The sequence below is a fragment of the Drosophila eugracilis genome, unplaced genomic scaffold, assembly GCF_018153835.1.
Source record: "Drosophila eugracilis isolate 14026-0451.02 unplaced genomic scaffold, ASM1815383v1 contig_1897, whole genome shotgun sequence".
Classification (NCBI taxonomy): domain Eukaryota; kingdom Metazoa; phylum Arthropoda; class Insecta; order Diptera; family Drosophilidae; genus Drosophila; species Drosophila eugracilis.
The window spans coordinates 959946-972211 of record NW_024572751.1 but is presented as its reverse complement, the minus strand read 5'-3'; the positions used below and the strand labels follow the sequence as shown (position 1 = coordinate 972211).

General features: G+C 45.7%; 1 protein-coding gene across 6 annotated transcripts in view; it reads left to right on the top strand.

The window, feature by feature from the left end:
- Positions 1-10880, top strand: part of LOC108114971 (afadin) — a 50001-nt gene extending 39121 nt beyond the window's left edge. For 3 of the 6 annotated variants that reach the window (XM_017226186.2, XM_017226184.2, XM_017226188.2), the window contains 9 exons: positions 485-950; positions 1092-1616; positions 1677-1924; positions 1981-2099; positions 5270-5518; positions 5644-5851; positions 7001-9068; positions 9135-9256; positions 9322-10880. In XM_017226186.2, the coding sequence (XP_017081675.2) occupies positions 485-950; positions 1092-1616; positions 1677-1924; positions 1981-2099; positions 5270-5518; positions 5644-5851; positions 7001-9068; positions 9135-9256; positions 9322-9514 (4198 nt within the window). In that variant the 3' untranslated portion in view covers positions 9515-10880. Of the gene's footprint in view, positions 1-484; positions 951-1091; positions 1617-1676; positions 1925-1980; positions 2100-2316; positions 4475-5269; positions 5519-5643; positions 5852-7000; positions 9069-9134; positions 9257-9321 lie in introns of those variants that run through there. The other 3 variants (XM_017226185.2, XM_017226187.2, XM_017226189.2) reach the window with 3 other exon arrangements.
- The last annotated feature ends 1386 nt before the right edge of the window (positions 10881-12266 follow it).

Here is a 12266-nt window from a genome sequence, read left to right as displayed (position 1 = left end):
CCTTCGATGAGTCCATTTATATTTCAATTCCAAAATCAAAGCTTCATTTAGCAAGACCCCAAGGACATGGACAAATTACAGATGGACCGAGACCAACTAACACCAGCTGACAAATGTCCGGACATAAAGTGGACGAACATGTTCCAGTGGGCAGTACTTGCACATCCTCTCGCCCCTCCAGCTTGAGCTTCCCAAGCAACAGCCAGTATCAACAATTCATTATCAATTATGATGATTTATCTTGGCTGCTGACCCAATTTGTGAGCTATTAATATTAATGTTCTCTGACAGCGGGATGTGCAGGGAGCAGGGAAAGGGGAAATGGCCGGGCTGAAACAGCAGGAGCAGGAAACTAGCCAATCATTTGGGGGAAAGCGAACTTTGACATTTGACGGGCGTGAAAATCAATAGACAAAAGAGGGGTTACTATACTACATGGCTCTTTAATAATTACCGCTTAAAACATGATTTTCCTTTTCCACAGATATCGAGCGTCCACACACTATCGCCCCGAATTGCAGCCAACGGAGCGTGCCCACAAGCTGACCATGTTTCTGCACCATGTGGCCAATCTGGTCTACAGCGTCGTTCAGGAGCAGTACACGGATCCCCGAATCCTGGCCTTCTGGATGGCCAACAGTTCGGAGTTCCTGCACTTCCTTAAATCAGATCGACACATCAGCGCCTTCAGCGTTCAGGCTCAGGAGGTTTTGGCCGAGGCCGTCCAGACCGCGTTTCGCAACCTGGTTAATTGCTTCCGAATGGAACTCTCGCAGACCCTCAACCAGTTTCTCTCCGAGAACATCGACCACGATTCGGCGGCGGGTCTCGTCCTGACAGTCCTGGGATCCGCAATGGCGCTGCTCAGACGCTGCCGTGTAAACGCAGCCCTGACGATTCAGTTGTTCTCCCAGCTGTTCCACTACATCAATGTCATATGTTTCAATACGGTGAGCGGCCTAAGATGGCCAGGTTTATACCCACAGTGGTGCCAACTGTAGACTTAGATAGATGAAAATGTGTTAGTTGGCATCACTGATAACCCAACTTCTCCTTCAAATCCACTAATTTCTTTGCATTCCTTATACCAGATTGTGGCAAATTCCCACATGTGCACAGCTGATTGGGGCAAGGTGATGACGGAGCGTCTGCAGTTGCTAGAGCTGTGGGCAGAGCGCCAAGGATTGGAACTGGCTGCGGACTGCCACCTGGCCAAAATCAATCAGTGCGCGCAGTTCCTGCAAGCACCGAAGTCCTCTGTGGAGGAGATCCAACAGTTGGCCTGCTCCTGCTTCCGCTTGAACTCCCTGCAGATGGCAGCGTTGCTGCAGCAGGAGAAACTGCCTCGGAACCTGGTGGATACGGCCATAAGAATGGCTGAGTCTGTGGCCGACGAGCTGACCCGTGCCGATGGACGAGAGGTTCGGTTGGAGGAGTCACCTGAACTGCACTTGGCGCTACTGCTACCCGACGACGGATTCAGCTGTGATGTGGTGCGAGGCATCCCAACCGGCCTTGTCGATTTCCTCAACCCTCTCCAGCAGCAAGGCATGTGTCGTCTGGCGGCTCAGCCCACCTCGATTGGTCTGTGGACTGTCTACATGCATCAGTTTAATGTGAGTCCATTGGAGAATAATTTGATATTTTTTATTAATCATCATCATTATCCATTGTAGGCCCGCAGCTCCAGTGCCATGTCAAACAAGCTGCCCCAGCCGGAGATACAGCTGATTAAGCTGCACAAGAACAGCAACGGCATGGGCTTATCCATTGTGGCAGCCAAGGGAGCTGGTCAGGAGAAGCTGGGTATCTATATCAAGAGTGTGGTTCCTGGCGGAGCGGCCGATGCAGACGGAAGGCTGCAAGCTGGAGATCAACTTCTGCGCGTGGATGGACAGAGTCTGATAGGCATCACCCAAGAGAGGTATGGACATGTAGTTCTCTTGAAGATTTGTACTCTAAATGAGTTTCTTGTTATAGGGCTGCGGACTATCTGGTGCGAACGGGTCCAGTGGTCAGTTTGGAGGTGGCCAAGCAGGGAGCAATCTATCACGGGCTAGCTACGCTGCTTCAGCAGCCCAGTCCGGTCATCCAGCGTGGTGAGTAGCTCCCAACGGAGCCCACTGTTAGACACATACATATCAATACAAAACACACACATTAGAGCGACTCCAGGTGCTGGGTAGGACGCTAAGAACACTCAACTCACTCAGTCATCCAAGATACTCACCCACTTCTCTACTCTACCGTACTCACATTGTGTAAGCTAACCAAGTAACCAACCCATCCCCCATGCTGCTCCGCTCGAATCGCTAGAAGCTTCCCCCAGCAACTTTCTTCAGCATCTGAATCCTGGCCAGCAGCGCCGCCACTCGTCATTTCAACAGCAGGCTCGTTACTACAACAACTCAATCTCAGACGATAGTCTCAATAGGAGTCGTCGAGAGTCCTTTGCCTGCATGCGGGCTTCCTCGCCGCCAGTGAGACGTTTAAGTGCCTCATGTCTGCAGGAAGAGCTGTGTGCCCTGGGTCACCAGTTGCACATCGATCCGAGGTATCGGGATACTAGACCCATTGCCCGATCTGCCAGCAGTTTGTACTTGGGGAACGATCAGGGTGGGTACTATCATCCACCGCCGGCGGCTCCATCTGTTAACCACTTTAGTCCGATGAGACCGTTGCGAAGGACTCCACCACCTTCCATCTACATCGAGGAGTACCAGGATGAGCCGGCGAAGGACTCGCAGGAATCGTTTGGAAACTTTGCCGCCTATAGTGATGCCCATCAGCCCCTTAATGAAGAAGGCATAGCCTCCATGGCTCATTCAGATGAGATTCCGTTCATAGATGACGAAGAGGAGGAGAAGCAGCAACAACAGCGACCTTGCATGTCCAACTCCAGTTGTTCCTCAACTGTAAAAAGAAATCCTGCAGCCGGATATCGAAAAACAGTTAGTTTTGATCTAGAGCAAGCCTCAGATGCTGAACCAGGAGCTACTGGAATCGATAGGAAATACCACACCCACGATGCCATCAGCCACTTTGCAGCCAGTGCCTCCTCCACTGAATCCCTGATGGCAGAGCAGTCCGAAAGGATTCCCTTAATTCAAAAGATACGAAGAGAGTTAAATAGCAAGAGAGCAACCAACTGCTCCGCAGATGGTTTTAGTTCCGGAGGTTCCGGGTCCAATAGCCAGCGTTCGTCCAGCGAGTCCATCGAGCGCATGCCGCTGCTCCGGCAGAATCAGTCTCCCTGTCAGCGGCAACTGAACACCCAGCGCTCACACAAAAGGTCAGGAGTCGCTCCGGCTGCCCCAATTGTCAGCATCCAAGTTCCTAGTGTGTGTGAAATCGAAAGTTCCTCCACCCGTTCTCCTACTGTAAATACAAGCAATCGATATTGTGCCAGCACCACCTCAAAAACCAAAAACATTCCCAGCACCACAATGCAAGCAAACAGCCGCCGGGCCAGTAGCCAGGTGAATCTCAGTCCCCGCTTTTTGTTGCCTCTCGGTCAGGGGAAGGTCCGAGAGATGGCAGACTATTTCAACGCGAACAAGAACTTCCCGCCCAGCATTAATAAATCCCGATCCACGTCGGCCTTGGATGACCCCGGCAGCAAGCCAAGTGCCAAACTATCAGAGGCCGAACAGGGCCACATCCTCAAGCAGCTGAAGGAGTGGAGTCTTTATGGCAGTGCGGGCAAGGACTATGGTGAGACGGAAAAGTCGGTTGATAAAATCAGCTGCGACTGCCCCTGCTGCGGTCATTGTCGCGGCAGCAAGAACCCCGACCAAGAGCAGCAGCAAGATAAACAGCAGGTAGTTGCCACCTTCAAGTGCTACGACAGTTGCCAGGACGACGAGGCGGAAAAGACCAAACAGAAGCCGGAATTATCCCGATATGCCAGCTGCCGCCGGAGTGTCATGTGCAGCAATCGCCAGGCGCACAGTCTGCGGCAACTGAAGCGCAACAAACAGCAAAAGCATGTGCAACTCAAGGCTAAGCCCAGCTCACATCCTGCTCGCCATCGCCATCATCACCATCACTGTCACAAGCAGCCACGCCCTCGAGCGCCTGCCTCACCGCCCTCCTCGGCCAAATTGCTGTTGTCCCTGGCCAGCAGTAACAGCAACACCAAGAGCAGCAGCAGCAGCAGCAGCACTATGCGGAATTCAAAGAGCTGTCCAAATTGCGGAGACGCCACTGATGATTGCCACTCCTGCAGCTGCAGCGAAGCCGAGTCTTGTTCCTCGGCTGGTGAATCTTCCTCCAGCTGTTGTGCTGCTCACTGTGAAGTCCTCGATATCCATGGTCATTCCTTCGGGGGCGATAATGATGGCGATGAGGGTCGTGCACGACCTGTGGACGGTGGGGGGCAGTGTGTCAAAATGCCATTGCCCAGCTCAATGGGAACAGCGTCAACAACAGTGTGTCCGATTCGCAGATGACAACCCAACCAAGCTGCACCGAGGTTCATGTTGTTTCCGTCGTTGTTGTACTTATTACCCTTTGTTTTTGCCTGCTTTTATGAATAGATTTGTTTTGGCTTATCCGTTTGAATTTTCTACTCAGTTGTAGGCTGTAATTTTATTATTTTTTGGCTTAAGTAATTTCAAAAAGTGAATCTTATTCCAGTATTTTCCAATATCGTTATTGTAAATACTTATTATGGGTATTGTGAATTGACTGACTGATGTTAAAGGCGATATAAGATAGTTAGAGCATTATATCAAGCTTATATTGCTCTAAGAAGCCAACCCAAAAAGTAATTTATCAATTTTGTACATTAAAGTTGATTAGAAGGCTTTGGAGAGTTGATTTATTTTAATTTTCAGGTGTTTCTGCATCCCCTTTTGCTTCAGTTTGATTGCAGCTGCGTTGACCTTTTCAATTGTTGAATTTTCCTCTTTTTCCCCTCTTCCTTTTGTATTAAATATTTATATGTAAAGAGCGATAATATTGTTTACTTTTTATGAGTGTAAATACATAGTTTCAGCTTTAATCCTCCGTTTGTGTTTGTTGTAGTTTGTAATTAGATTTCGTATGCATAGACTAATAATATACTAAACACTCTTCGCAACTGGACACTGAAAGGAATTTACTAAAATGTCAAACTGTCTGCCCATCTATTTTTCTCCCCCTCCATGTGCACCAACCAACCAACCTTAATTCCATCACCAACTCTCAAATCCCCAACTGTGCACTCGACTCGCTGACGTTGATGATGGCGATGATGATGATGTTGCTGGGAACATGGAAACCGCAGGTAATCGACGTATGTCCGAACGCGATCTGACGCGGATGGGCGGCGCCGAGTCAACCAAATCCCTGGGTCCCTTGATAGCCAACAGTCATCCGAATCATAGCCTCAGTCTTAGCCAACATCTGAACAACAGCCACAACAACACCATAGGCAACAGCAACAATAGTAGCATCATCAATCCCTTAGCTGCACACCTGCCCAACAGCAAATCGGTGCCGGCTCTGCATCACCACACGGGATCGGGTACCATATGTAAGTGAACTGCACACCCTTTATCCCATCCTCCTGCCCTGTAATCGTAGCACAATCCAATCGACTCGTAAGCCAGAGACTAATTCATTTTTCTCTCCCCCATATGCATCTCGTTCTCCACTTAGCCCTGGCCAATTCCAAGTCACGCAGCACGCACAGTTTGCATAACAATACATCGGGCATGGGGGGCATCGGCGGGGCCGGAATGCTGGGTCAGCCAAACGGAGGTCACAACAATGCAAATGGAAACGGCAATGCCAACGAGCAGGGATTCTATCAGAATCTCAGCGTGTATCGGGCACAGAATCAAAGCCAACCGATTCTGAATGAAAGGTAACGTATTAATTATTGAAGATAGTTGGGTAATGTCTGTTACTTATTTTGTTAAGCTCTGTTTAATCTCAATCTAACTGTAATTGTTCGGGTTTCTTAAGTTGCTGATGTGACTTTGATTTGTTCGTTCTAAACACATCAGTGTCATTAAGTCATAATCTATAAACCCAGATAAAGATACCCCTAATTATAAAATTCAGATTGCATCAGAAGTGTTAGTAAATGTGAAACGATGATTTTAGGCAAAGTAACTATTTAAAGAATTTTCTACCTATATTAGCAAAATTATTAAAAATATTAAAACATTTATAACTTTACAAGTCACGCATGTGCCATATTTATACAGGAAGTTGAGGAATTTAATTCAAGTCATTGGGGTTTCTTTAAATCACTGTTGAGTAGATCAATGCGAATGAATTTATTTCAAGTAAAAGTTATGGTAATGATCATTCAACTTCTATTAATTTGGTTTATTGTCTTGATCTGTTTATATCAAGTTAAAAGATCAACTTCCAGGTTTATTAAATTGAATAGTTTAAAAAATATAAACTTCTCTAGTGGTAAGGCAGTTAATAGTTTTCAGCTTTCACTTCGATGAATGCTTTAACTTCAATGTGTTTCGCTTAAAACACAAACTCTCACTTCACAAGGAAACCCAAAAGAGCGAGTCAAATTAATAATTTACAAGGATTTGGAGAAGGATTTTTGGGGTGTTGCTCGAGGCCAGGTGAAGTGTGTGTGTGAAGGTGTGTGTATGAGGGTGTGGCCACAGGAGTGCGTGCAGTTAGCTCTCATTTTTTCTAACTCTCGTGTGTGTAATTCTAGGGTGACATTGCGTTTAAAGAAATTACTTTATGGCTTTATACCCATTAAGAAAGAATATGAACTTGTAGAAATGTCCCAAGTACGTGAGTAATTAGCTGCTGTCGTTCCTTTTTAAATGTTGCTGCTGTACAGAGGCACGCACCTTTGCAACAAACACACACCACTTGTTCAGGAACAGAAGGGAGAGTGAACAAATGTTTTCGAAGCACTCCACACGTTTTAGTTAATTAGTGTGAGCGATGAAGTTTTTGTCGCACCACAAAAGCAACAGCCAAAGCACCCTTGATTCCGTGGCTCTTATTAATATTAATGCCTTTCTTCTAGACCGCCGATTGCCGCACATGCCGCCATGAGCGCCTACAATGGCAATTCCCCGCTTGCGCCACAGCAACAAGCACAGCAGCAGCAACAACAACAACAGCCATCGCCCTACCAGCAGCAGCAACATCTGCAGGCCAATGCTAACCTGCCGCCTACTCGACCCGTCTCTGCCTATTACCACAGCCAGCAGACGGCCCAGCAGCAACTCCAGCAACAGCAGCAGCAACAACAACAGCAGCAACAGCAACAGCACTCTCTGCAGCAGCAACAGTTCGCACTCAGCAGCAGCAATCTCAATGGCCAGCAGCAACAGCAACACCAGCTCACCTTGAACAATCGCACCAAGAGCCAGCAGAATTTCCAGCACACCCTGCGCATGCAGCAGATGATGGCACCTTCAATGCCCAACATCAGCAACATGTACCACCACCAGCAGCAGCAACAGCAGCAGCTGCCCTTACAACAGCAACAGCAGCAGCAGCAACCTCTGATGAGCAGCAGTCAGAGCATGCAGAATGTCAACGATTTCACAGGTGGCTATCAGAACGGCAGTTTGGAGTACAGACGCAGTCAGCTGCATGACCCAGCCGCGCTCTATGATCTTCAGCAGCAGCAGTTGCAACAGCAACAACAGCAACAACAGCAGCAGCAGCAGCAACAACAAGCTTCGCCTAACTTTATAGCCTTGCCTCCGAAACCTTTGGGCAGCCTACAGTCTCCCAACAAACCGAATGCTCCACCAAGTACGGCACCCAAACCGCAGCAGCAACAGCAGCGATATCTTGGTCAATCACTGCTGGCGGAGGACAAGCCCCCATTGCCACCAACCGCAACCCATCCGCTATTCAAGGCAACGCAGCAGATTGCTCCGGGCATGAATTACGTGGCCAGCACCTTGGATCCACCAAAGGGCAGCTACGTGGCGTCAAACCAAGCAAACAACCGTCCTCTTCACAGCGGAAGTAATCCCTGGGAAAGGGAGGAGCGTGAAAAGGATTTGGAGATGCGGCGCGAACAAATTCGCCAGTGGCGGGAGCAGCAGATATCGGACCTCTCCCAGATCATCTCACGTTCTGCTATGCAAGAAGAGCAATTGAAAACCTTGATCCTAGAGCGAGATTTCGAGCGAAGGGCACAGGAGCTGCAAGAGCAGGAGGATCAGGATCAGGAGCAGCAGTATGACAAGGAGAACGTGCAGGAGCTATTTAGACTGGCTGGCGGTGGACAAGTCAGTGCCATACAAACACCCATCACCAGTTACCGACAGACAGAGATCAAGCTGGCGGAGATTACTGACGGCAGCAGTCCGGTGGACTCAGTGCCAGCACCACAGCCACCAGTTCCGGCTGCCCAGCCATTAAGCAGCAACACCCAGCAGCCGAAGAGCATACTCAAGCATAATCGGTACTCCGAAGGAGGAGTGGGTCCCAGTGGAGCCCCTTCATCTCCCTCGAAATCACAGAAATCCGCAAGCTTCGCGGATGAGAGGCATCTGCACACGGAGCATCCGATATCGAATTTGGCAAAAGAGCTCAATCAGCTGTCGATGCTCGATAAAGATAATAACAACGAGACCTTGGATGCCGTCATTCCTCCTCCACCTCCACCGGAGAGAAATAGTTCTTACTTGATCATGTCGCAGCAGAAACTGCGGGGCAGCACTGGAAACACCACCTCGTCCATGGGTCTGCTCAAAACGGCCACTAGTAATCAGGCAGCAACGGCAACCGTTGAGATAAAGAAGGCTTCCCTTCTGAACACCCAATCCAATAATAACAACAACTTAAGTGGCAGCTTGAACAATAACACCATGCAGGGATCGCCGCTTAGCGCCATGGAACTGAATGCCGCCTATGTTTCGGCCACTGGAACTGGAATGGTTGGAGGATTGGGCACACCACCTCCACCCCCGCCATTGTTGCAGAGGGACAACAAGCGGGTCAGTTTCCACGATGAGGAGAACAACTTTGTGAGCGGGAATAGCCAGCAACAGCAGTTGCAGCAGCAATACATCATTGACAACTATGGCGTGGAGCATCAGGACTTGGACACCATCAGAGAAGATGCGAGTGTAAGTGCAATCGTTTTGAATATTAAATATAGATAATCGATATCATATTCTTTTTAAAACTTATAGTATCTGCAGCACAATATTGATGCCTCCATGCTACCATTGATGCCAGCCACACCCGATGCAGCCCTCTGGAATACCTCAGTGCAATCTACGCCTGGAGTTATTGGGGCGCAAGAGGTGTACAGGTATGACTAACTTCTAAACTGTCCTGTGTAAACGACGAACTAAGTCATTTGATCTCCCTCAACAGAGATCCTCGCACTCGTCGTCTGGCGGAGAAGCAGCAACAGCAGCAGCAACAACGAGCTGGAGATGCGGTGCCAGAGAAGCTGTCGTTCAAGGAAAAGATGAAGATGTTTGCCCTGGAGTCGGGGGAGGATAACACGCCCAAGGACAAGCTGAAAATATCGCGGGCCCAGCGGGATATAGATGCGGTGCACTAGGACGGAGAGATCGTTGATTAGTGCTATGTACATACACACACCAGAACCCACAAAGCTTGCATTCTAATATACTGGGGGCCAAGTTGTTACGTTAGCTCTACACAACACACATAGATATTTAGATCGAGTTATATACTATAAACTGGAGTACGATAGACAGAAACAACAAACCTAACGAATTTGCTAAGCAAGGCAATAACAATCGAAAGTTATCGCGTTCAGAGTTAATTACCACACACAAAATGTTAACTGAATTCAATTAGTGAGAATTGTCAGTGTATATCTTTATAGTCTATATATACCTATGTTTATATATGCAAAACTATAACGAGCCTGGGGGCAACGAAAGCAAGGCGAGCCACATTTGTAAAGCGTTTTAAACATTAAATATTAAACATTAAACCTAACCCTACTATTAACGATTTGTTACATCAGATTACGGCATACGATTTATGGTTAATGAACAGTGTAAATGAGCAAAGTAAGATTAGATATACATATATTTACCTGGGAACCGTGCGGAACAAGAAACGTTTATATATAGATACTGTATCCATTAGAGAACTCCAAGCCACAACAATGTTAAAACAAATGGTCCAATTATTCAATTATTAAAGCTATATATATATTTACAAACTACGAACGAACGAGTAGTGGAATATCCAAAAGTTCACATATATATTTTTAATTATTGCAACCTTTTTAACACATTTTGAATGCAACAAAGGCGAAACCAAGAGCAAGTAAAAGTTGTTACTCAAATATGCTTAGAGAATGTACCAATTTAAATCAAATAGGATATCACTACACGAGAACCTAATGGCTTTAAACTAAATACAAGAAGGTGGCTTCGGCAAGTCGAAGATTATATACTCTTGCAGTTCAAATCATGTCGTTGTTATGATATTGTAGTCCGACTTTGGAGAATCTATAAATTGTTACCATATTATATTATTAAAAGGAGTTCCTCTCTAGATTGGAACATAGTTTGTTTATCCCCTGACCTTTGGTGATTAGCAGAAACTAAGATTTACAAACCGTAAGGAAACTTGATTAATTAACATTAAATTGTAATATATGTTTATAACAACTGGTTAAAAATGAAATAAGATCTGCAAGGGTATAGCAGCATGCACACCCATTTTCTGGATGTCATGCGAACTTTTATTGTAGCAAACAATTTATTCAAAAACCGACCACGAAGTTGACAATTTTTTTGTGCATTCCAAGTATTTCAAATCGAAACTAAATTCTTATTTTTAAGACGCGATTTATTTCTAATAAGCAACACTATTTTTTAAATAAATATTAAAAATCATAAAACAAAATAAATATGCAATCGATGTACGAATAACTTCTGTAAAAAGAGATGCGTAAATTTTCGTTTAGTTTCACTTTAAGCGTGTTTAGGTTTAAATATTAAAATGATATATATATATATATATATATAATACAAACAATTTCAGCAACCCAATTGTGCATATTTATGAGAAATAAAAGTTAATTATATGAAAATCAAAATGAAGTGAAGTCTGAAATGGGATAACCTGATTTTTTAACTCCAAAACAATGATTCCAAAAAGATTGTAGACGTGGAAGAGAGTTCGAACTTGTTTTAGAAACAAATCGTAGACTACAATTTCGAAATTAAATTGGAAAAGACTTTTTCCATTTAAACTGTAAAAAAGCTAAACTCCTGTGGTTTTTATTAGAATGTTACAACAATCAGCTGTTTGGTGGGAACAGACTTAAATTTCCCGCCAAGCTTAATTTCAAATGCCAAAGAACAGTCCTGCGCACAACCCACATACCTATAAACTGTTCCCGGGCATCAACAGGTTCGGGAATTGACCTGCCTAAATACATTTTTCATGAGGCTGGCAAAAGGCAAGTCAGGCGGCCGACAAGTTATTGGCCGCTGCCTCTGCCATGGCGGCCGGCTTAAAAATTTAAATCAAAGTTTGCACAGGGCAAATAATTGAGGGAAAAGTTTAAGAATGCCTTAGTGATTTATGCTCACACTGTAATAAAATTCGTTGCTTTTGGCTGGCGTTGAGTGAAACTTTTTCATTGCCCAAATATTTGGCCAAATTACATGCCAATTTAACGGGCACCCCAGGAAAACTTGTTACATGCTTCCATTGCTGCCTTGTCAAGAATACCCCAAAAAATGACATTTCAACCAGGTCGTCCCTTAAACTGCACACTGGGTCTCTAACCGTGCACTATGGGAAATATATAAACACAAAACCTTTTTCTTTCAGTGGGTTTCAGTTCAAAAACTTTAAACACCTGTCCCATAACATAGCATAAAGTATTAAAACGGAACATTTTATAATAAAATAGGAAACAAATCAGATATTTGAGAACTCGCAATAATCATTGAGTTTAGAGTTTTTAGAATTAGAAATCTATACCTAAAGTACCTCTTATCTATTTGTGCCAATATTGCCAATATAAAAACCGGCCTTGAAATGATTATTATGAGTGATCATTGGCTAAAAGCAGTGATGGCTTAGAATTCGTTGAAAAGCCCCAACTCCCACGCATTTTCCTTAAGAGCCAAGTCAAGTTTCTTTGCCTCCCGACCGGTGTCCGCCCACAATATAATTTAAAAGTCAAGCGGCAAACTTTAACCACTTGCTGCAAACAGGACTTAGCGAAGCCAAGACCAAAAATCACGAGCCTTGCCCGCCGGCAAGGTGAACTGGCAATATAAGGGCGTGGGTGTTCTTAAAGCGCCTCCGAGGGA